The 24,988-nt window shown below is 64.6% G+C and overlaps 1 protein-coding gene across 1 annotated transcript in view; it reads left to right on the top strand.

Annotated features, from left to right (window-relative positions):
• Positions 1-16,417, top strand: part of GLRA1 (glycine receptor alpha 1) — a 41,875-nt gene extending 25,458 nt beyond the window's left edge. Inside the window, exons 5-10 of the mRNA XM_054691565.1 lie at positions 4,730-4,953; positions 7,585-7,667; positions 8,492-8,629; positions 8,954-9,168; positions 15,193-15,339; positions 16,114-16,417. Coding sequence (XP_054547540.1) covers positions 4,730-4,953; positions 7,585-7,667; positions 8,492-8,629; positions 8,954-9,168; positions 15,193-15,339; positions 16,114-16,401 — 1,095 coding nt within the window. The 3' untranslated portion in view covers positions 16,402-16,417. The remainder of the gene's footprint in view (positions 1-4,729; positions 4,954-7,584; positions 7,668-8,491; positions 8,630-8,953; positions 9,169-15,192; positions 15,340-16,113) is intronic.
• The last annotated feature ends 8,571 nt before the right edge of the window (positions 16,418-24,988 follow it).

Here is a 24,988-nt window from a genome sequence, read left to right on the forward strand (position 1 = left end):
TCCAGAGGACGGGGCCTCAGCGGCCACCCTGACAGCCAGACACCACATCCCTGCTCGGGGTCCCAGAGCCCGCGACGCGCATCCTGGAGCCGGGGACCAGGGCCAGATGCCCACGGAGGGCGGAGCCGCACCCCAAGCACCACCACCTCTGGCAGGGCCCAGAGCAAACCCCAACACCAGCTCCGCGCCCCCGGAGGAGCAGTGGCCAGCGGGGGCTCCGCACCCCCGGAGGAGCAGTGGCCAGTGGGGGCCAGTGAGGGCGCAGACAGGGACGCGGGCAGCCCCCAACACGTGGTGTCTGGCTGCTAAGTTCGCCCAAAACAGGGGCCGTCCCTGCTTGCTCATCCACCGGGCGTGGCACTGGGCTCCATGGGGATGCGCGTAACCTCCAGATGACTCAGGGGGACCCCAAAATCTCAGCGGTGGAAGAAATTGCAGGAAATTGCCTTGGAGAGGCCATCTATGGTGACAGGGGACCACGAAGCCCAGCGTGGACGGACGTGGCCCCAGAACCAGCGTGGAGCAAGTCCGCCCCGCGCGGGCACCCCCACCCGTCTCCTCTCGGGACCCCGCGGCCGAGACACACGTGCTTGTGAGCATACGTGGGTGTGCAGGCCACGCCTGCAAGTCTGTGTGCACGTGCATGTGCGGGGGCAGCACAAACTCCCACAGAGGCGCGTGGACACGAGGTTTAGACCAAGTCAACAGCTGTGAGCAGAGAAGCATAGGCACCGTGCCATGGTGTGAGTGCCACGAGCGTGTGGCTGGGTGTGCGTGTGTACTGTGTGTGCACTGCATGTGGCGGGGAGGCTGTGGCTGGATGTGCATGTGTGTTCTCTCTGCGTAGCTGGTGGTGTCCGTGGTGGTGCCCACAGAGGGCACGCCCCTCAGCACAGCACCTGTGTGTGTGTGTGTGTGTGTGTGTGTGTGTGGGCACATGCGGACAGGGTGTGAGCGTTTCCAGATGTGTCAGTGTGCAAGCACAGGTGTGTTGATTCATGTGTGGTGCACATGTGAGTGTGTACATGGGCATGACCACAGCCGAGTCCTGTGGAGCCATGGAAACGGGGGCATGTCTGTGTATGTGTGTCTGTGTATTTGTGTTTCTGCCATCGCTGTGTGTCTCTGTATCTGCACACCTGTGTATGTCTGTCTGTCTGTGTCACTGTGTATCTATGTGTCTGTGTGTCTCTGTGTGTGTCTGGCGTCTGTGTGTGTCTGTGTGTCCGTGTGTCTGTGTGTGTCTGTCTGTGTGTCCGTGTGTGTGTCTGTGTGTATCTGTGTGTCCGTGTGTGTGTGTCCGTGTGTCTGTGTCTGATGTTCCACTCCTAGGTGCTCTGGCCTCTCCTGCGGGGTGGGGAGGCCTGGCTCAGGGCACACTGGCCCTGGTGCATGGTGACCCCCGTCAGACAACAGTCCACACCCGTGGACACAAAGGTGCAATGGACAGACCCCGACCAGGCATCAGGACCAGGCTGGAGCTGCAGCTCAACTGTGGTCAGTGCCTCGGGGATGCGGTCCCAGGCCTGCAACTGAGCCGCTGCGCAGGACACATGGCATGGGGGCGCCTCCAGGAGTTTCTTCATTTATCCTTCCCACCCTTGCCAGGGTCCTCCATGGTCCCGCGTGGCCCCACGTGGCCCCCTCCAGCCCCACAGCCCCCGCATGGCCTTAGGCTCTGGTCCAGCCCAGCAAGGCAACGCCACCAGCAGCCACCAACACCCCATGCCCAGATCGATGGACACTGGCGTCTCCATCCTCTGAAGGCGTGGGGCTGTGCTCAGGCGGCCCTCGGCCTGGAGAGACCCCCACAGACAGGCATGCCCTGCACCCCCAAGAAAGAGGACAGCGGAGGTCGGGCTATGTCATCAGGGTGTGTCGGGGGGGACAGCCAAACCAAGGGGGCACCCACCCCTTTGGGGCTGGAAGCTCAAGACACACGACAGCCACCACGCCGGGGCCACGTGCCCCTTGTCCGACAGCTTCTGGGTCGGGGCGTCGAGCGGAGCCAAGAGTTCAGGTGGCCGGACGCCCCTTAAGCCCATCTTCCCACCTTCTCCCGTCACCCGACACCTGCCCTCCACGTGAGGGGCCTCCAGGGGCATCTGGACACCCCCAGCAACCACGCCGGCCCCTGCCTCCTCCTTGACCACGGCCTCAGCAACGTCCATTGGGGCCTCCACCCAGCCGCCAGCATCCTGGGCCCACCTCCCGGGCAGCAGCTGACACGGGGGGCCATGCTGGGTCCAGTCTGCTTCCATGGAGAGCACAGATGCATCTCCCTCCACATCTCTGCGTCCAGGGCCGCCCGCACTGCTGACCACACGCCTGGCATGTGGCTGCCCAGCACTGTGGGGGGAGCCTGCCCGCACCTGGAGCCCAGCAGCTCCGCCTCCCAGCCCAGGACGGGGCCCTGCCCCTTACCGCGGAACCCCCGACCCCCACGAACGGGCTCCTCTCCCGAGCCTGTGCACGCATGGGGCCTGCCCAGCCGGAGAATCTCAGAAGTGCTTTGCTCAACCCTGAGGCAGCTGTTCCGGTTGAGCGGAGTAGGGCTGGGACTCCCCCCGCCAGCCCCTCCACCTCTGCCCCCCGGGGGCAGGCTCCACGTGTCACCTGCAGGCCACAGCGCCCCTGGAGACGGCAGGCCCCACGTCACCCCTGACAGGCCCGAGACAGGTCAAATAGCCACATGGGCTATTTCGGAGCAGCAACATCTGCAAAGCACGTGAGGGCAGCTGGAAACAGGCTTCTGCACACGGCCAGTGAAGAGGCACTGCCCGGCCTCCTGGACACTGCTGTCCCACCTGGTCAGCCACGTAGCTGGCGCCCACGTGGGGACGGGCTGGCCCCAGAGCCCAGGTCTCTCCCGGCACGTCATCACGCCCGCCCGATCTCGGCTCACACACTGCTCTGACAGCTCAGCACAGTGGCCTCCCAGACGCGACCTCAGAGGAGGGTCCATGACGGGTGGCTCCAAGCCCGCCTCCTAGGGCTTCCCCAGACCCCGCGCCCCCAGGAAGCCATCTCCAAGCCGAGAGCAAGAGGGCGGGCTGCAGGGGCTGGAGCATGGAGGTGGCATGGAGGCCCAGGTGTTGGCAGGTCACAGCGGCCTGCAGGTATCCGGAGCCAGCAGGAGCAGCTGATGGCACCTGGCGAGCCCCGTGGTGAGCCTGGCCTCGCCTGCCCCCGGAGGGCCTGTGGAGACACGCCCTGCTCCCAGCACCCTGCTCTCTGACACCTCCCACCAGCCTCCCGGCACGAGGCTGAGCGGAGCAGCCGGCCAGGAAGGAGACCCTGCCCGAGACTCCGAGGCCGGGCCGGGCCCAGGGCAGCCTCATCCCGTGTGCCGGCTCGGTCACAGGCAGGCGGCCACCCCATTCCAGTCTCCGAGGAGGGGTAGGGAGCTGGGGGGCCTGGGGACAGCTCGGAACTCCCTCCTGCCCGGCCCCGGGGGCTCCTGCGTGCTCCCCAACCCTGATGTGAACATGCACCTTGCGTGTCCAACACGGCAGGCGGCCTTGGCTCCCGGCCACGACAGCGATCCCATCGATCCTTCCAGACTGTTCCTGCCACGGCTTCCCAGCCAGGAGGAGAAATCAATGGCCACAACCCTTGGGAGTGCTGAGGGGCGCGGGGGAGGGGCGGGTGTGGGGAAGGGAGGGGGCGCCGGGGAGGGAGGGGGGCCCAGCACCAGAGAGCGGGGTTGGGGGTGCCCCAGACCTCAGGCTCCACGTCCCGTTAGTGGTCTCAGCAGAGACCCTCTGGTTCTGTCCTAGCTTTCTCCTTTTAGGTGATACACATTTACATTGTTTTAAATCAACATTTACTTACTTTTATAATAAGAAAAAATAAAATATTTTTAAATACCAGTGACAGTGCAAATGCAAGAGCATCCGGCCCCACTTCAAATTCAGCTGGAGTCCAAACCGCCCCTCCCGGCCCCTCCCCCCGCCGGGGCAGCTCCCTGTCTCCCCCTATGGGGTCTAAGTCAGGCTTCCTGGAGCGCCGGCCCACGTTAGAGGGGACGCTGGCCCCGTGGCGCCTGGTGCAGGTGCTGCAGACACACCCGCTAGACGCGCAGAGTCCTCCAGGGACCCCGGTCACCCTGCTGGGGGCTCGGCAGGCCTGGGGCAGGCAGGACCCCGCAGGGCTCGACCACATGTGCAGGAAAGCGAACCACAGGCCTCCCGCGCCACGCTGAGGCCGGAGCAGCCCGTAGGTGCCGCGACGACACTGGACTGTCCTGTGACCTGACATGCACCCTGCAGTCGGGGCTGTGAAATTCACAGACACATGAGCACACACAACACACTCCCATGCACAGTCTACACATCTGTGCAGACCCAGAGACCACGCACATGCCCAGACAGGCACACGCACGCACGCCGACGTGAACACACGTGTTCCATGTCGAATCCAAGGCACAAAGCTGCCCGGCTGCCCCCTCTGCCCGGGCGCAGAGATGAGGAGACCAAGCCAGCGCCCGGCGCTGGGGGGACAGGCCCCCCCATGGGCAGCACGCCCGTGGGGGCTGCTCAGCCGGGCCCAGGCGCCCGAGGACGGGGGGACACGGCCACGGGGGTCTCAACTTCACTTTTAAGATTCTTAGAAGGAAGGACGCCGTTCACTCGCTCGGGCGGGGCTGCCCGCGGAGCCCGCGCCCGCCCCGCACGCGCCCCCGCAGCAGCCCCCCGCCTCCGCCGACCGACCCCCCCTGCGGCTGCAGGACTACCGCGTGAACATCTTCCTGCGGCAGCAGTGGAACGACCCCCGGCTGGCCTACAACGAGTACCCCGACGACTCCCTGGACCTGGACCCCTCCATGCTGGACTCCATCTGGAAGCCCGACCTGTTCTTCGCCAACGAGAAGGGCGCGCACTTCCACGAGATCACCACCGACAACAAGCTGCTGCGCATCTCGCGCAACGGCAACGTCCTCTACAGCATCCGGTGAGCCCGCACCTGCCCGACGCCCCGCCCGCCTGCCCTGCCCGCCCACTGCCCTGCCCCGCCCACTGCCCGACGCCCGCCCGCCTGCCCTGCCCCGCCCGCCTGCCCGGCGCCCGCCCACCTGCCCGACGCCCCGCCCGCCTGCCCTGCCCCGCCCGCCTGCCCGACGCCCGCCCACCTGCCCTGCCCCGCCCACCTGCCCTGCCCCGCCCACTGCCCGACGCCCCGCCCACTGCCCGACGCCCCGCCCGCCTGCCCTGCCCCGCCCGCCTGCCCGACGCCCCGCCCACCTGCCCTGCCCCGCCCACCTGCCCTGCCCCGCCCACTGCCCGACGCCCCGCCCGCCTGCCAGACGCCCCGCCCCTTCCCCGCCCATCCGCCCGACGCCCCGCCCACCCATCCTGCCCCTGCCCATAAGCCCCGCCCCTGGCCCATGCTCCCGCCCCGGCTCCCTGCCCCGCCCCTTAGCCCGACGCCCCGCCCACCTGCCGACACCCCGCCCACCTGCCCGACGCCCCGCCCACCTACCGATGCCCCGCCCACCTGCCCGCCCCGCCCACCTGCCCAAAGCTGCGGGGCCAGGAGAGGGGGATCAGCCTGAGGACCCCACGGCCTTACAACACCCGCAGACCCAGCTCTGAGGGCCGCCCCCGCACTAGGATGCGCACCCCGAGATGCCCGGGACGGGATCCTTGTACCGGGCCAGCGAGGACGCACCTCGGAGACGGGGTCACTCGGACCCCGGAAGGCGCCCCGGGCGGACGCTTGGCGGGAAGACCCGGGGCTGGGGCGCGGCCCCGAGCTCCCAAGGGCGGGGTGCCCGCGCCGTGCCAGCGCCCTGGGGGTGGGGGGCCGCCCGGCTGGCCGCCCCGCCAGCTTCTTAGCGAGCAGCAGGCCGGAGGCACAGAGCCCGGGTGGTGCCTGCTGGGCCGCCGCCCCCAGGGCCTCTCCTCAGGCCTGCCCGTCCTCTCCCCGGGTCGGCAGGTGCTGGGTGGGCCCCTTCCAGGCCCCTCACCCGGGCGCATGCCCCCAACGCACCCCAGCTCTTCTCTCCAGGCACGGAGATGGCCGGCGCCCAGCAGCGGGCACCGGGGGCACACACAGACCCCTGGCCGCCCGGACCCACGGGCCAGTGGCGTAGCACCCATGTTGCAGAGTAGAGGGTGAGGACCCCGGGTTCCCGCAGCCGGTTGGCAGCTGAGCCTGAATTCCATTCTGTGGGCGCATATGCCGCCCTCGGAGCCAGGAAGGGGTGCAGCGTTCCCTGCTGCCTGAGGCTGGGTGGACGGAGGGACCAACGGCCGGACGGGTGGCTACGCTGGTCATGAGTGGCCCTCCCTGCAGCGCCCGGGGACGGGGTGCTCGCCGGCCCTGCGCTTAGGAGAGGCCGACAGGGCGGAAGTCACTGGGGGAGGCCCGCGGGGACCCTCAGCAGGAAGAGGGGCAACCCGAGCCCGCCCCCTGCCCTAAGGAACGGGGGCCACCCAGGGTGGCGGGGGGTGGCAGGACCGGGGCAGGTAGTCTCCCGCCAGTTGAGCCCCGCACCAGGGGGGACAGGGCACCAGCAGAAAGAGGCCGCCCCAAGGTCGCAGGACGCCAGGAGAGGAGCCCAGTGTGACAGCTGCCCCTCGGGAGCCTTTGTCTTCAAAATTCAGCCTGGAGCACCGGCCTTGCTCCCCTCCCCCACTGCCCCCTCCCCCCTTCCGGCCCTCCCCTCCTCTGCACCCACCCTCTTCCCTGTCCCCTCCCCTTCCCACCCCCTTCTGTCTCCCTCCACCCTCCCCTGCCTCCAACCCCTTCCCTGCCCCCTCTGGCCTGCACTGGTGTTCAGGGCCACGATGCACAGGCTGAGCTGAGGGAAGGTGGGGGGGCTCACGAGTCTCTGGTTGGGGCAGGTACCTGTGGGGGGGCCGCCCCCCCTTTGGAGCTGTCCACGGAGCAGTGCTGAATGCCAGCACGGGTCTCAGCTTCAGGCAGGGACTTGGAGCCCTGACTGAGCCCCCAGCCCGTGGCCTGGCTCAACAGGAGTCCTGCCCTCCCCTGCGCCCCTTCCCAGCTGGCAGAGGAGAGCCTGCTGGGCGAGCTCGGGCTCCCAGGCCCCGAAAGCCTTCCCTGGGAGGGCACCTCCATTCTGTTGAGGGTACCCACTCAGTTCTGAGGCTGCTGCTTTGCACAGGGAAGGGGGAAATCACCCCAAAGAAACAGTTCCCCCAGGAACCTGGCGCTCCACTGCCTGCAGCTGACTCAGCGGGAGCCCCCAGATGCAGCCAGCTGTGTCTGGACACGCCCACCGGAGAAGGGGTACACAGCCACTCCCCGCCACAGCAGGTGCAGCGGGCTGCCCGAGGCCGCCAGCCAAGCTCTCCCACGCCCCCCTCTGAGGGCCCTGCAGAGCAGGGAGGGGCCCCGCGGCCCGGGCAGCTTCCTAAGGTAGGTTCCCAACGAAACCCAGAAGTTCGGACGCTGTGGCTTTGGGACCATCCTCTCTGAGCTCACATACCTGAACGTTGAGAAAACACCTGTCTTTTAGGGAGAGTCCCCCCCCACCACCTCAGCCTCTCCTAGCTGGCTGGTTTCTGAGGGTAACGAGAATGGATATGGGGCCATCACTGCGCCCCCTTCTCTTCCCAGGATCACCCTGACCCTCGCCTGCCCCATGGACCTGAAGAATTTCCCCATGGACGTGCAGACGTGCATCATGCAGCTGGAGAGCTGTGAGTCCCTCGCATGAGACCCCCACCCCCACCCCTCGGGGCTGGAGAGCTCCCGAGGCTGCTGCTCTCAGGACGCCCAGTACAGGGGTGTGGCTTCTAGAAAACAGTAGCGATACACCCCCCACATCCTGTGTGACGAGCCCCGGCTTTGGGGAGGCCGGTCCGGGTGCCCTGGACGCTGCGCTCCAGCTGGGGGGAGAGCGAGCAAGGCGTCCTGTCGGGGGCCTCCCGCCCAGCTCACACAAAGGGCTGGCCTGGGCCGTGAGCCTTCAAGGCGGACTGTGGCCTCCCAGAGAAGAGACTCGGGAGGCAAGAGAGGGGAAGGGAGGGGAGAGGGCGAAGACGAGGGGGCTTGGGACAGCACGGCCGGGCTGGGGAGTCCCCTGCTGGAGAGGAGAGGGAGGAGGAGGCCTGGCAGGGCAGAGGCCAGCAGGCGCACGTCTCTGCGGCCAACTCAGAAGCCAGCCCGATCCTCACCGGCTGAAGCACAAACAAACCGGGCAGTGCGCTTGGGCAGCAGGGCCGGGGCAGCTCTGGCCGCCCTCCCGGGGAGCCCCAGGGGAGCTTTCTGTCACTTGCCGCGGGTCCCGCAGCGCCCCTGGCCAGACCCACTCCGGCCCCATGGGCGGGGTCAGCCCCAGAGGGCGGCCCGGTGGGCAGGAGAGGCCAGCGCGCTCGGACACCAACGTGGCCTGGGGCGGGGCCGGCCGCACAGGGAGGAAGCCGCTGGGAGCCCCTGACCGGCCTTCACCCCCCTGAGGGAAAGCAAGCCCGGCCCCGCCCCGAGGGCAGGCTGTGGGCCCTGACCCCCGCTCTGCCCCCAGTCGGCTACACCATGAACGACCTCATCTTCGAGTGGCAGGAGCAGGGCGCCGTGCAGGTGGCGGATGGCCTGACGCTGCCCCAGTTCATCCTGAAGGAGGAGAAGGACCTGAGATACTGCACCAAGCACTACAACACAGGTAGGGGGCAGGGCCGCCGCCCGGCCCGCCCTGGTCACGCCCCTGGCCACACCCCAGCCACGACCCCACGGGGCTCCCGAAGGGCCCTCGGGGCAGGGCTGAAGGAGCAGGGGCATCACTGAGCCCGAACAGCTGCGAGGGCGCCCCAGGACCCACCAGCGCCTCACAGCACCGCCGGCAGAGCCCCGCCGGGGGGCCCGATGGGACAGTCTCGCCCCAGGTCACAGGCCCGGGCAGGAGGCAGGCCAGCCCAATGCCCAACCCTTCGGACTCGGCCTGCCCCTGCGACCCGTGCCTTGGCCAGCTCGCCATCATGTCTTGCAGGTAAATTCACCTGCATCGAGGCCCGTTTCCACCTGGAGCGGCAGATGGGCTACTACCTGATCCAGATGTACATCCCCAGCCTGCTCATCGTCATCCTCTCCTGGATCTCCTTCTGGATCAACATGGACGCGGCGCCGGCCCGCGTGGGCCTGGGCATCACCACCGTGCTCACCATGACCACCCAGAGCTCGGGGTCCCGCGCCTCCCTGCCCAAGGTGAGACACTGCCTGCGGGACACTCAGCGCCCTGCACATAGCCCAGGGTGTCCACTGCTTAGCGAGGCCCAGCTCTCTGGCCCACCCCGCCATGGGCAGGCCGCGGGGCCTCCCTCAGCAACGCCACGCTCCCTCTGCCTCACCCCACGCACCCCTCTGCCCCTGCCCCTGTGTGCGGTGGGCATTCTGGTGGGGCCCCTGGGGCCACACCCAGAGATTTGGCAGGACCCATGGGACTCAGCATGGGGTCCTCGCAGCTGCCATCTTCCCCGGGACACATCCAGGACAGGTGAGGAGGCCCCGGCAGGGCCAGAAGTGGGGTGACGCTCGGCAGCAGCAGAGGCAGCGCTGTGTGCCGGTCTTCTGCTGCCTTGAGAGCCACGCCAGCCTCAGCACCCAGGGTTTTCATGGGCCCCCAGCACCCACAAAGATTCTAGACCCCAGCAGCGGCCACAGGGCTCACACCCACTGTCCAGGCACAGGGAAGCCCTCTGGACCCCACCCCACATCCCCAGAGGTCAGGCCGGGGTCCGGCTGGCGGCCGTCCCTGGCGCTGGCCACACAGCCCTGCTCTGCACACCCAGCAGCAGTGACACTGTGAGGGCGAAGCCCATGTCCAAGGTTAGGTGCGGTGATGCCCCCACCCCCTTCCGCCAGCTCGGCGACAGCAGACGCGCCCCCTCCGCCCGCTCGGCCTAGGCACACGCTCCGTCCGCGCTCACCCCCGGCAGCAGGTGCCTGTTCTGCCCCTTCTCTGTTAGCGCCGGCCCTCCCAGCACCCGGCTCGCCCCCAAGGCGGACACGGTGCCCGAGAACACACACGCCCTTCTGCCTCCTCCCGTGAGGCCTGGCCCGGCCACGCTCAGCACACCCCTCCCGGGGCCACACAGGACACACAGACACCCCCCACCCCCAGCAGCTAACTTTTGGCTAGACCCAGAAAGGCAGAAATAATGTAGAGCGGCCACCCTGCCACCCGCACTGGCCCCGCTGTCACTGCTGTCCCCGCCCGCACTGGCCCTGCCAGCCCTGCCCACGTGCCTCCCTGCCCGCGTCACTGTGCAGGTGGGGGGGCGGGGGGGTGGGGAGTCGGGGGTAACAGGGCAGAGTCCTCTGGAGGCTGCGGAAGTGACAGCTCAGCTCTGAGCCATCCCAGGGACAGCCCTTCTGAAAAGTAACTGCTGGTAAATCACAAGGAGTCACGAAAGGCAAAGACTATCAGGCGATCTAAAACAATCAGTATGAATTGGAATCAGCTCCACGATATCGGCCCAGACCGGCCTTTATTTACACTTCCCCTATTGCCCAAACACTGTCATCGGGGGGCAGGGGGCAGGGGGCAGGGTTAGCCAGGGCTCGGGCAGGTGCCACCCTCCCCGCCAGGTCAGCCCGCCCGTCACCGTGGCCACGGCCTACACGGCTGGCCCTTCCCTTTCTCTGTGAGATGCGACCCCCCGCTGCGCTCATCCACCTGCCGCCACCCGGCGTTCTGCTCCATGCCGGTGAGTCGTGGCACCTCGTCCTCCTCGGCCACTCACTGTGTCCCCTCGGCCGCTGGCCGTGAGCACAGACGCGTGCAGCCCCACTGCTATGTCCCGTCACGCTTGGCAAGCGCAGAAGTCAACGGCACTTACTGTAGCCACAAATCTGCACCCCACCACTGCCAAATCCCACACGCTGTGTCAGCACGAAAGGGAAGCCCACGCGGCTCGTCGCCCCCTCCCGCCAGCCTCTACCGCCCCGCTCTGGACAGCTCAGGGAAACAGACCGGACGGGCTGCATCCAGTCTGAGTGTTTCCCAGGGTCCTTGCCTTCCAGATCAGCACTTCTTGCTTCTTGTATCAGTATCCCGCTGTGTGAACACAGCACGTTGTTTAGTCATCGCTGGTGAACTCTTGGCTCTCCTAGATGATGCCTCCATGAATATCCCTGCACGCATCTTTGTGTGGCCACAGCTTCACCTCTCGTCGGTGCAGGCCTGGGAGTGGACTGTTGGGTTATATGGCAACTAAATGCTTCACTCTTGGAGGAGCTGCCGAGCTATCTTCCACGAGTGCTGAGCATCCTTTTCACGTGCTTGTTGGGCGTTTTTATGTCTTCATGGCAGAAATGTCTATTCAAATTGTTTGCCCACTTTTAAATTGGGTATTTCTCTTTGTACGGTCAGCTCTGCTAACGCTGTGTGTTGTGTGGGTTTCACACCCTCATCACATATATGATTGCAAATATTCTCTCCCTCTCTGTTGGCTGTCTTGACACTGCATTGTGTCTCTAATGCAGAAAAATTCTGGTGAAGTCTAACTTATCTATTTTTCCTTTTCTGCTTGTGCTTTTGTTTTCATATTTAAATTAATGTGTAAGATCATGAATATTTACACCTATTTTTTCCCAAAAGTTCTATGGCTTAGCTCTTCGTTTTTCATCTATTTCATTTTTACATTTGGTCTGAGGAAGGGAGGTATATCACTCTTCCACAGGGGCATCCATTTGTCCCAGCACCATCTGATGAGAAAATAATTCTTCTCCATTGAATTGACAGCCTCGTCCAACATCAAATGACCATAGATGTCTGGGTTTATTTCTGGAATCACAATCCTATTCCAGTGATCTGTGTATCTAACCTTATGTCAGCACCACACCGTTTTGATTACCATAGCTTTGTAGTAAGGATTTTGAAATAGGGATGTGTGAGTCCCTCAAGTTTGTTCTGATTTTAAGATAGTTGTGGCTATTCCGGGTCCTTGTATTTCCATATAATCATGAGTATGAATTTTAAGATGAGCTTAGCACCAATCACTAGATGTATGTGGGGAGTGCTGCCATCTGAACAATATTAAGTCCTCGAATCCGGGAACACAAGCTGCCTTCCTGTTTATGGGGGTCGTCTTCACTTTCATTCAACAAAATCTTCTAGTTTTCTTATGAGTTTTGCACTTAGTTTGTTAAGCTAATTTCCGATATATGATTCTACTTTATGCTATTATAAATGAAATTGTTTAATTCCGTTTTTTAATTTGATCATCCTAGTGTACAGGAGGGCAGTTCACTTCTTGTATATAGGGTTCTGCGGTTTCGCTGAACTCATTAGCTCCAACAGATTTTTATGCCTTCCTCAGAACTGTCTTGTATTGTATGGAATAGGATTGTGATACATAGACCAGCTCATCTTTAGAGACAGCTTCACTTTCTTTACAACCAGAATGCCTTTTAGCTGTTTTTCTTGCCTAATTGCCCTGGCTAGAAATTCCAATACAATGTCAAATAGTCATGATTAAAGCAGACATTTTTTATCATATTCCTAATCTTATAGGAAAGGGGTTCAGTTTTCACCACTAAGCATGATAATGACTGTGGATTCTTCTTAGATTTCCTTTATCAAGAGGAGAAAATCCCTTCTATCCCTAGTTGTTGTTTTCATCATGAAAGGTGCTATATTTTGTCAAATGACGTTTCTGCATCTATTTAAAGGAGCCTGTGATGTTTGTCCTCTGTTCTTGTCACATGGTGATTGTTTCTTGCCTGTTTGACCAACTTTGCATCCCCAGGATAAATCCCACGTGATCGGGACACCCATTTCAGGTGCTCGTGCACCTGGTGGTCCCCACCCGCCTCCGAGGTTCTGTTCATTTCCCTTCATCCTGTTTCTTGGGTAGGACAGCCTCAAGCTCACTGACTCCTCTTCAAGTTTATTTGTCCTTTCTTCTGTCTGTTCAAATATGCCGTTGATACTGTCTAGTGAAATTTTCATTTCAGTTGCTTTTCAACTCCAGGATTTACACTTGATTTTTCTCCTTCTTCTTCTACTACTACTATTATTATTATTATTCCTATTTCTTCCTCTACTTGGTTCTCATACTTTTCCTCAGTTGTCTAGACATGGTTTCCTTTAGTCTTTGAATACATCAGATAGCTGGTTAAAGTACTTAGCCCAAAGCCACGCATCCTGGTAGCTTCCTTCCACTGCCTTTTTTCCTAGGTGTGGGCCAGTCTTGGTCAGTCCAGGCTGCTCCAACAAAGTACCATAAACTGGGAGGCTCACAGACCACTGAAACCTACTCCTCGCAGTTCTGGAAAATGGAAATCTGATGTCAGGATACCAGCATGGTCAGGTCCTGGGAAGGGCCCTCTCCCAGTTAAAAACTGCCAGCTTGCTGTTGTATCCTCACATGACGGACAGAGAAGTAGGTCAGCCTCTGGCCTCTTTTTATACAGGCACCGATACTGTTCATGAGGTTCTTCGCTCGTCACCTGATCACCTCTTAAAGGTCTCCAGATACCCTAGTGTGAGAGTTTGGATTTCAACATATGTTGCTGTACGCAAACATCAGTCCACTGGAGGCCATTCTGTCCCCATTTCTTTGTATGGCTTATAGTATTTTGTTGGCAAGGACACATATTACATAATGTAACGATTCGCCTGCCTCCTCATTTGATGTTCTTGCTTAGTAACTCCTCTGAACTAGTTCTGTAATGCCAGTATTCTTTGCTGTTTGGGGTTAGTTAAGTCTGTTCATTTATCTGAGTGGGTAGCTAAAAAATGGACAGAGATTTCTTTAAAAGCCTAGAACCTGTAAATCTCCCAGCGCTGGTCTGGGGCTCTCGGCATGTCAGGGTGCCACCTCAACGCTCAGCCAAGCCACACACTTACCCTCCACCCCGCCAGCCAGTCAGGCCTCACCTGGCCATGCACATGGGCCCCCGGGAACATGGCGGAGCCTTCCAAAGCCCCTGTGGGCACCTCATTCTGCAGCTTTCTCTTCTAAGCTTTTTGATCAACCAATGGTTTGCCTCAGCTGCTATCTCCTGCCTCGGCTGATACAGTGCTCAACACTTCTGAGCACTGTTTTCAGCAAATGCTCCAAGGAAAAGCCTGTTCACATCTGGCCAGCTCCAAGTCAAGCCAAATAAAGAGCCTGTGAGCGAGGTCTCGGGCAGCCACTAAACAGGTAAATTGTGACAGTTCTCAGGAAACGGGCTTTAACGAAGCTCCAAGTCTGCCCGCCTGACCCGCTGACTGCCAGGCACGGGCGCTCACCGTGCTTGCGAGACACCAGTTTCCAGTCTCGCGTGGAGCCGGGGCCGGGAGGAGGGGAACGGGGCAAATTAAAAGCACCAGGCCCCGGGGGCAATGAGAGCACATGTCACACGGGTGTGCAGGGCAGCATGACTCAAAATGGCCGAAAGGTGGAAACAACCCAAACGTCCATCAACCCAAAATGGAGGAACAAGATGTGGCCACCACGCGCCGCCTTGCGGAGTATCGTTTGCACATAAAAAAGAATGAAATACTGAGGAAAGTGACACCGTGATGACCCTTGAGGACACACTGCTAAGTGAGGGGCGCCGGAGAGCCCCTTCCCGGGACGCGCAGGAACAGGGGGCCCTGCTCCGCGAGCGGCTGCTGGGGCCGGGGAGGGGGCCTTGGCCGAGGGGCGGACAGCTGGAGGCACTTGCTTCACCCAAGCCTGCGGGGGGCCGGGCCCCCTGACCGCAGCTGCAGGGCGGGCCGCTCCTGGCGCCGCAGGGAGCCGTCTCAGTCAAAGCTGGTTTGGTGCTTCGTTTGCCACAGAATTTGCTGCTCCCACATCCAGCTGCTTTTCTTAAATGCGCACAGGGTCACCGAGGCTCCGGCTAGTTAACAGCTTGATGAGAAAAGTGGCTTCTGCCATTGTTCCCGGGTTCCCGTGGCCCTGACGCAGGACGGAAGGGGCGGCCTCCCCGCAGGCGGCCTGGTGGACTCCTGGCCTGCCGCAGCCTGCACCAGCTGGGCTCGCTGACTGATGAGCCACGGCCCTGCCCGGCACCTGCCCGCTGTCCCTCGCCCCTCCAAGCCCCCCTCCCTGCCTGGGGGTGAGGGCCCCCCACGGCCTGGGGGTGAGGGCCAGCTGTGCCTGGGCTGAGAGCCCCCCGTGGCCTGGGGGTGAGGGCCGCCCGGGCCTGGGGGTGAGGGCCGCCGGGCCTGGGGGTGAGGGCCGCCCGGCCTGGGCTGAGGGCCCGCCGACCCACTCTGGCCTGTGCCCCCAGGTGTCCTATGTGAAGGCCATCGACATCTGGATGGCCGTGTGCCTGCTCTTCGTGTTCTCGGCGCTGCTGGAGTACGCGGCCGTCAACTTCGTGTCCCGGCAGCACAAGGAGCTGCTCCGCTTCCGGAGGAAGCGCAGGCATCACAAGGTAGGCCGGGCCGGGCCGGGCCGGGCCGGGGCACCTGCATCCCGGGGCCCACGGGTCCAGGCCGCTGCGGCACCGCGCGGACCCTCGGGGCACCTGGGCCATGAGCCGCGAGGACAGCCTGGGCGGGAGCTGCACGCCGGGCTCGCGGGCCTCGGGGCGTCCCGCCCAGGCGCTGGGGAGCCGGCCCCCAAAGAGCTCACAGGCACGAGGCCACGGCTCTTGGGTCACTTAGCTGTGGCGGCGCCCCCCGGGGTGTGCCTGCTGGGCACCCCCTTCCCACGGGAGCACAGCCCCATCCGCCGGGCGGGGAGAGGCCCTGGGAGCTGCAGTGGGGCCACGGCCACCGCCGCCCCGTCTGCAGGGAGCTGGGGAGCCAGGGGCCAGCAGAGGGCGGAGGCGGAGGCCAGCAGAGGCGAGGCAGGGAGCTGCCCCCACTGTCCCCGGCTCCCAACAGGGAGTGCCCCTCCCCGGTCACCCCTGCAGGCGGGTGCTGTCCTCCACTTCCAGGGATAGGAGACCAGCCCTGCCCCACGGAGGCCCCAGGCCAGCAGGCAGGGCTTGGCGGGACAGACACCTAAGCCTCGCCGCGGCCCCCGCTCTGCATCTGGCCAGCAGGCGGGGCCCCTCGCGAGGGCCTCACCGCGGGCGCCAGGACGCAGCAGGCCTGGCGGGGGGCCGGCGGGGGCCAGCAGAGGGGCCGGCGGGGGCGCCCGGCGGGGAGGGCGCCCCGGTCCGGCTGACCTTCCGCAGAGCCCCATGCTGCGTCTGTTCCAGGAGGACGAGGCCGGGGAGGGCCGCTTCAACTTCTCCGCCTACGGGATGGGCCCCGCCTGCCTGCAGGCCAAGGACGGCATCTCGGTCAAGGGCGCCAACAGCACCGCCACCAACCCCCCGCCCGCGCCCTCCAAGACGCCCGAGGAGATGCGGAAGCTCTTCATCCAGCGGGCCAAGAAGATCGACAAGATCTCACGCATCGGCTTCCCCATGGCCTTCCTCATCTTCAACATGTTCTACTGGATCATCTACAAGATCGTCCGCAGGGAGGACGTGCACAACCAGTGACGGTCTGCACGGGCTGGGCGAGGGCGGAGGGGCGGCGGGGCGGAGGGAGCAGCTCGCAGCCCCGCGCCCCAGCCCCAGCCCGGCAGCGCTGCATGCGGCCTGGGCAACCCCCGTCCGCCGGGGCGTCCCGGGAGGACCTGGCGGCCGGTGCGGGGCTGGGGCGGGGCGGCTTTCAAAACCTCGAGCACGGCAGAGTCTTCTCCTGCCCAGGCAGAAGGAAAGCCATGTAATATACGACCTATATCCACGCTTGATGTTAGCGCAAACCCACGAGAACAGGCGATTCTCAGCCTGTCAGCCTAGCAACTGCTTAAAGCCTCGACGTGGCGGGGCGAGGCCGCTGTCCCGGAGGGGGGTCCGTCACAAAGCAGCTTGCTCTGCTGCGTCCCCGCACACCCTCCCAGCCACGCCTTGGTCCAGCCGGCAGGGTGGACACACGCCAAAAAGCCATCCAGCCTCTGCTTCCGGGGGCGGGACCCAGAGGAGCCGGGAAGGCGGAGGCAGAGGGCGCCAGGGACAGAGGCCCCAGGCCGGTCCCAGGCCTCCGGCCCGGACCACCTGCCCCTCCCGGCCCCCCTGCTTCAGTGCTCGCACCGCTTGGCGCCGCCCCCTGGAATCGGCCGCCCGGTGTTCTCACAAATTGCCAATATGCAATCTTTTTTATGGTTTAAAAAAAAGTAATAATCTCAAGAAATATGCAGATAGACGGAGTATAAACAGATGCACTTTTTCAAATGTCTATTTTTTGGCGAGTCTCTTTGGAATGGCCAGTGGGAGTGTGTCTGGGAAGGCAGGGTCGGGGGGTGGAGGACCCAGGGCTCAGGGGTTCCAGAGTGAGGTGTGGGGTGTGTCGCAGCCCGTGTGAATGGAGGGTGGGGTCCAGGGTGTCTGGAAAGTCTGTTCACTGAATTTCAAGCTGGGGGGTGACCCCGTTATATTTTTATAAGTCTTCATTTTCCTTTCGGTGCTTTGTTTAGCTTTAACGTGTAGGAAAGTCCAGACAAGCCACTCTGGAGTCGGATCCAGGATGGCTGGGTACTGGGGGCAGGAACTGAGGGGCGGAGCGGCCGAGGCCACGGGCCGGACGGGGAGCCCAGATGCGGCATCACCGGCCACGCAGGAGGAGCCGCGACAGAGGCCCGGGATGAGCTGGCCCTGGAGGAGGGGCACGGCTCACGCCTTCGCCGCACGACGTCACTTTAGGAGGGAAAGCCCTAGTCCAAAGGGCGCGCGGTCCCCGCCGTCACTAGCACTTTATCACAGGGGCCAGCACGCTTGCCCAGCGAGTTCAGCAGCCGCCTCGCTCCTCCACGGCCACCAGACGAGATGCAGAGGTCTGCGTCCAGGTGAACCAGCCAGCCAAGACTCCTCAGGGGCCAGACGGCCCCCGGTGGTCAGCCCCTGCACCCCCCCACACGGGGTCTGGGCTGGTGCCACGGAGGGCCAGCCCAGCGCGTGGCCACGGCAGCCAGGACAGCAGGACCAGCCCTCACACGCGGGGAGGCACAGAGCCTCCCAGGACTGACCACGCCTGGATCCCTGTCGGCCAAGGGAAAAGCTGAACTTGGTCCTCCAGGGACAGGGCCTGGCCGGCCAGGGGGCCTCAGCGTCCCGCGGATGCACCAGGAAGGTGGCCTGGGGCGCTGCTCCCCGCCCAGCCCGCTCTGCTCGCAGGGACCAGGCACGCAGCTCACGCAGACACCGTGATGTCCGAGCCGCAGGCCACGGGCGCCGGCACAGTTCTCGCTGCCTTCTGGGGGACGCGTGCGGCTCCTGTCCCCAGCCCCGCTGTGTGGGCGGACAGCCGGGGAGAGGACGCGCATGCGCGGCGGTCTGGCCAGGGAGGGCACGCGCCTGGGGAGGCGTCGCGGGGGGTGTTTCATCCAGAAAATCAAACCAGACCAGGGAGGCCTAAACACTCCTCCGGGGCCACAGGACCCTCGAGGCCGGCTGAGCGGCCCTGCTGTGCGTCCCCTTGGCGTGTCAGCCCCGTGGGCACAGGGAGGGAGGATGGGGCTGACCTGGTGGGCAGGTGACCTCACCCCCTCCGAGCGGCACAGCCCACACCCTGGCCAGGTGCGCCCATGTCGGGCGGCAAGCGGGTACCTGGGGCAGGCTCGGGGGGGCCCGCGAGGGGACCGCAGACTGGTGGGCCTGCCACGCCCCGAGCCCCACTCTGCTTTTAGGACATGTCCTCCAGGCACGTGGCCCTCCTGCGCCGACGCAGCGCCTCCCCACCTCGGGGAGGAAAGAAACAGGCCCAGCGGCCTCTGCTTCAAACCCGTTAGAGGAGCCGCCGGGCGGGGCAGGGCTACAGGGGAGGGGCCGCCCACGTTTGCAGGTTTTGTGTGACGCGCAGACACCATAGGAGAGGGCCCAGCCTGGCCACTCAGCCATCCCAGCCAGCAGCAGCCTGGGGCATCTGGCCGCCCCTCCTGACAGGGGCCGTACACCCTCCGAGGACGGGGCGCGTCTGGGAGGCTGGAGCCCGCAGAAGAAAGGACTCGGTTCCGAGGAGAACAAGGCCCCGGGGTCGAGGCCAGAGGAGGCCCCCGGGCGGCTCCCAGGACGCCCAGGCTCGGGGCGGCAGCAGCTGTGCCAGCCGGGGGACCTTCAGCAGTAACAGAGGTGTTTCCCGGCTCTTGGAGAGCGAGATGAGCTCAGCGCAGGAGCCACTGCCCTCGGGCCTCTCCCGCCCAGCCAGGCAGCTCTGTTCTGGTCGCGCGTTCTGCAATGCCCCCGCTCTGGAAAGTTCCATCGGACAGCAGGCAGAGAAACCAAAATAGAGAGAATGGGAAGTCAACACAGCCCCCGAGCACCCCTCCAGCAAACCGTGCCCCGGGCACACCCTACCTAGCCCTGCATGAGGCCAGCGGCTGCCCCGGGGAGGGGCCCTGCCCAGCCGGCTCCTCGTGGAAGGAGATTTGCCAAAGCCAGACTCTGGGTTCGTGATGGGCTGGGGAAGGGGTGCAGGTGTGTCCCAGCACCCCTGTCTGTGTGCAGCTGGGGAAGCAGCGGGGTAAGGGCTCCAATGCCCAACCATGGCGTCAGCCCGAGACCAGCCCCTCACTGCACCGCTGCACCCCAGTACCCGGCTCCCAGCACCCACACCTGCGGCAGGGCCCACTGCCTCAGACTCCCACCTGCTGTGCTCGCCCCCCTCAGGCACCTCCCCAACCCTCAGCCGCCCCCGCAGCTGCATCCACACCGAGTTGCCTCCCCCTATGCCCCACACCACCATTCCCCACCCCTTGGGCTGCACCCCCCGCACCCTGGGCCACCCCTCAGCCCACCCCCACCCCAGCACACCCCCCACCCCAGATCCTGTCACCAACCCCGCTGCCGGCAGCAAGCCTCCTCGACGCACACGCAACGATGCCTCCATCTGCCCGGGGCCAGCGACGGGGCCTGCGTAGACGCTACGCCTTTCACAAAGACAATTCCAGATCTTCACAGACAGGGAACCAGACACCACGCAGAAAGCCCCGGGCCTCCTACGCCCCTCCTGCCGCCGGCTCCCGCACGTCCCGCGCTCCCGAGCCAAATCCGGGGCCAGGGAAGGCCCCCGGACAGAAGCCTGGGGCGCGGGAGGCGCCCCAGCTACCACAGGTGGAAGAACAGGAGGGCACCCCATGTCTCCAAGGACACCGCCTCCTGCCCCCTCCCCAGTTCTTCTCTCTGAGCTCCCCTGCCCCCCCAACCCCAGCGGAGGAGCGTTTGCCGGGAGGGGTGACAGCTCAGAGGCCTGGGCTGGGGAGGCCCCTCTGGCTCCCTGGGGAGCGGCTCGCCCCGTCCCTTCACTGCTTCCCGCCGCCGCCAGAGGCCAGCAGAGAGGGGCTTCCCACGCCGCCCGGGCCTCGGGCCTCCGCCCTCCCTCCGGCCCTGGCTGCAGCGCCTTGGCTGAGACCCGCAGGCGTCCGTCCGGAGGCACCAGGTTAGCGCCGAGAGGACACAGCGCGCGGACCAGGCGGAGAGCAAGCCAGCCGCGCTCGCGGGCTCCTCACATCGCAGCTGGCCTGCCCCGCGCCCTGGGCCAGGCTGGCCAACAGATGGTGCAGCTCGGCGCCGCTTCCCGGCCAAGTCCACGCCTTCCGAGGTGATGCCCCGCGTCGTCACCGTCCATGGCCGTCCGTGGCCTCGGCTGCCCGCCCGTGAAAAGGCCTGTGCGCCCCAGCCCGCGGACACAGACCGAGTATTCCTGCGCCGAGGACACCTCACCAAGGAGCAGCAGCCGCGGGGCCCGGGCCTGCTCGCACGCCGCGACAGCCCTCGGAGGAACGCACACCGTGGACGCCTGACCCCAGGCCTCAGTGGAGCCTGGTCACCGGCTCCAAATGGCGGCAGCCTGACGCCCGGGCTCGGGGTGTGCAGGCCAAGCGCCCGCGCAGGTCTCTGGCAGCAGAGCTTGCCAAGGAGAGCAGCCCCCCGGGAGGCCCAGCGGGACCAACCGAGCAGGGTCAGGAGAGGTGCGGCCAGCTGGCGCCAGGGCCAGGTCCCTGCCGGCTCTCCAAAGCCTGGACCCTTCTCTGAACAGTTCTCTGAAGGCTCGGAGAAGCGGGGACAGAAGAGGGCATGGGAGGAGGGCACGCGTTGCCCAGGTCTGCCGTGGCCTGCGGACCAGGCGCTAGTCGCGACCAGGTGGCCCAACTATGGCCTGGGCAGGACCACGGCGCCCAGTGAGCAGCCCCTCGTGGCCTCAGGCCTGGTCCCGTGGGGCTCCCTGCGGCAGGGCGGCTGCTGCAAGACGGGCAACCCTCGCAGGCCTTGGCCACAGGAGGAGCTGGAGGAGCGGGGGCCCAAGCGGGCCCCAGTGGTGTCGCTTCCACTTGTGTTCCCACCAGCTCACCTCCAGCCCGCGCGCCACCGCCCACCTGCCCTCGCAGCCCACCCTGGCCCGCGGCGTGCAGGGGAGGGGGTGCGGCAGCACATCCTCTTTGCTGCAGGCGCCAAGGGCACGCGGAACAATTATTCTAAAGGGGCCTGTGAAACAGAAGGGGTGTCTGGAGAGGGCAGGCCAAGGGCGCCGAGCAGCAGGCCCCCCCGAGACAGACAAGATGGCGGATAACAGGTCGGGCCTCATGGCCGCCCCTCCTGGGCACCGTGGTGCGCCCCTGACCCCCGCCCAGCTCCTGCTGGAAGCCTCAGATCCCCCCCATGGAGGGGAGAGTCTTACCTTCTCTAACTCCAGTAGATCCAGGGCGAGGCTGGTGCAGCGCGGTCTGTGCAGGGCGCTGGGGCAGCAGGCGGGGCCCCCAAAACGCAGCTGCCTCCCCTGCCAGGTGAGAAGCCCGGGACTAGCCGGGGACCAGCGGGCAGCCCGTCCGGTGTCCGCATCTGGAGCTTCTCCAGCTGAGGGCCTCTCACCGAGCAGGAGAGGGCACGGCGGGAGGCCCCGGGCCGGGCAGGAGGCCGGCCGCAGCTGTTCATGAGCAGGCGGGGTTGCGGGACGCCGAGAGCCGGCCTGGCTAGGTCGACTGCAGGGAGAAACCGCTGCCTGCTGCGCGGAAGGCCACCGAGTGTCCTCTAAGCAGCGCTCCGTGTCCAACACGCGCTCGCCGTGCTGGTGACTGGGCCGGGGAGCCCAGCTCGGCGGCGGAGTTAGAGGCTGAAGCCCCCGCACTCCTGCTGCGCCGTCCCATGGGCCCATGCGCCAGGCCCGGGCAGCACGAGGCCCAGGGGCCCTCCCAGCTCGCCTGCCCGAGGCCGCGTGCACCTGGGCACGGGACACGTGCCCCCAAGCCAACCCTTTCAAGAGCAAAGCAACCAAGCTCCACTCCCAAGACAGACAGCGGGAGCCCCAGGGGCCTCCAACTAAGTTTGAAGAACTAGACACAATCTGTGTCCTCCGCGGCTGGGACCAGACTTGGGGCGCACCTGGGGGAAGGGGCTGCTGAAGGGTGCCCAGGTCCCACTGCGCAGCTTGATATGCACCCTGGGTGGGGGGGCGGTGTGAGGGCACCAGGGCGGCTCCTCCAAAGGGCGCACACGCCGTGTGCACCCCAGTCACCCGAGCAGGCTGCCTCTGGACAGCCTATTTTCAGAGGCCTCCTCCTCAAGCCTGATGCCCAGGGAACCCACGGCAGGAGCCCACTGGCCAATGCGCTGGACAGGACGAGCAGGCGCAATGGGGTTAGATGGACATGGAAGGTCCCAAAAGAATTAATTCCAAATAAAGGCTCAAAGACCACGGGGAATGTGCTTTATTTACATAACTGATCCCGGCCCACAGCGCTTTCCAGTCTTCTGACTGCAGGTTCACCGCCGGGGGCAGTTGCCCCAAGGAGCGGGGCGGGCTCCCCGGTGTCCCCGGCAGCCTCGCCACAGCACCTCGGCCAGCCCAGCGAGAGTCCACCCCAAGGACTTGCCCCCAGGGCTGCCCATCAGGTGTTTGCACGAAGGCCTTGTCCTTTGTCTTAAAAGGTGCCTGGCGCCTGTTCCAGCGGAGGAGCACTCAGGGTCAGGAGCCGGGGTGGCCCCGGAAGGCCCCGCTTTGGTTCAATACGCTGTGACGGCGACCCCAAGGCAGGAGGCGCCCCTGCGCTGGGCCTCCCGGGCCGGGGGAGCGGCAGGCAGCGCACCCCGTGGGGCAGCGGTCCACAGGGCAGCCGACCCGGGGCAGGGCGGGGCCGGCGGCAGGGGCCTTCCGCTCCCGCCAAGCACAGTTCCGCCACCGCTTCCCCCATGTGTTCTTCCTCACTGGACCCCGACCTGAAGCGGCCCTTCGCCCCGCCTCCCCCCTGCATGGAGACAGAAGTTGTGGCAGTTATTTTTTTTGTCTTGTAAAAAACCTATTTCTGCAGCCTAAAGATGGAATGTAAAATTTGTGAAACATGTACATAAAAATGTATTTACTGACCCATCCATATACACATCCCCCTGCTGACTGATCCCAACGGAGAAAAATTAAAGTTTTCTGGAATTTTTCCCGTGGTCATTTCACCGTGACTGTTGAGCCGACTCCCCACCGCCCAGCTGCAAACACTTCCCCGGGGGCTGGGGCCTCCGAGGCTGTTGAGTGGGGAGGTAGAAGGGCGGCTGGGAGCCTGCCCCACGGGGCGCAGTCTGGGGCAGCACGGCTGGCCGGCGCCTGACACCGGCGGGGAGCGGGCCGCCAGGAGGGCACTGCAGGCAGGGGGCCAGGGCGGGAGGCCAGGCTGGCCCAGGTGCGCTGGGGAGCGGAAGCAGCACGGGATGGGCGGGCGCCTGGGTCCTCAGGGAAGCAGGGGCTCCGACGCCACCCACCCCTCACTCAGGCCAGCACCCTTGCAGAGAGGGGGCCTAGGGCCTCGGTCCCACCCGCAGAACGGTGCGCAGTGGGAGAGGGCACGCCCAGTGCCAGAGGCCAGAGGCCAGAGGAAGACAGGACAACCCTGCTGGGGCGCAGGACTCGGCCCGAATACAGGCATGGAGGGGTGTGAGGTGCTCAGGGATGTATTTTAAAACGGAAGTTGAAACAGTCTCAAAGAGGAGGGACCACGTGGAAGTTGGGAAGCAGGTGAGAATGAATTTGCTCTTCAAAGTCTGGCAAGATCAGCCCAAAGAGGGGCTCCCCTCCTGCGAATCCCCCTCCGGGCAAACGAGTGCGTGGACAGGGCCTCGAGGAGGACTTGGACAGCTAAGAGCCGCGAGGGGCCCAGGGCAGTCTCCTCCGGCAGAAGCCCGGCCCAGAACACAGGACCCTGCACATGCGGGGCACTGCCAGGTATCGAACAGGGCCTGGCCCAGACCCAGGGGCCGCCCGTGGGGCGGGAAGCACTGCGTGCACAGAATGCAAATGCTGCGACAGGGAGGACAGCGGAGTCGCAGCCACCTCACGCGGCAGCCGTCAGCAGCTTCCTGACAGAAGGGGAAGCATCCTGGGGGCCCACGGGCACGCCCTGGCCGGGACTGGGCACCAGGAGGGTCCCGACAGAGTGCTGGGCCCAGCATGGAGCCGGGGCGCCGGCCCCAGGTGGCGATGTGGACAGCGCTAGGGGCCTGTCTCGTGAGCCAGGAGGGCAGGCAGATGGCCTCCCCCTGCCAGCAGCAGCACCGTGCGAGCCGAGGATTCCGGGGCGCTCCCCCACAAAGACTGCTCCCTACTAAGTCACAGAGGGCCCCACCCATACCCAGCCCCACGAACCTCGGGGGAAGCGCCCTCGCCGCCATCTGGCCCAACGGGCAGCGGCTGGAATCCCAACTGACACCTGCTGGAGCGGCCGCCTTCTCCGCGCTCAAGATGGCTGCACTGAAAGGTCATCCGCATGGCCCTACGGGATTCTTTGAAAGTAGCACAAAAATAAAACCAATATAAAAAGATCAGATTTGACAAACGCAACCATTTACTTGAAAAGAAACAGGCCAATCAGCATAAACAATAAGCTACAAATTACTCAAATTCTTCCCGTACAGACGAGTCTAACAAGTTGCTTTCTATAAAGTGCCCCATTTTCCAATAAACCATTAAATTCTAGAGGGGTGCGCAATTACAGATAAAGGGGCGGAGGAGCGGCGGCCACAGCACACAGTCGCCCCGTCCACCCCCGCGCCTGGGCGCCGGGCAGGAGCTGTGGAGGGGCCGGTCCGGACCCTGAGGCCCGCGGGTGCG

Source organism: Talpa occidentalis, unplaced genomic scaffold, assembly GCF_014898055.3.
Source record: "Talpa occidentalis isolate TD23 unplaced genomic scaffold, MPIMG_talOcc4v2.1 talOcc4.9, whole genome shotgun sequence".
NCBI classification, from domain to species: Eukaryota; Metazoa; Chordata; class Mammalia; order Eulipotyphla; family Talpidae; genus Talpa; species Talpa occidentalis.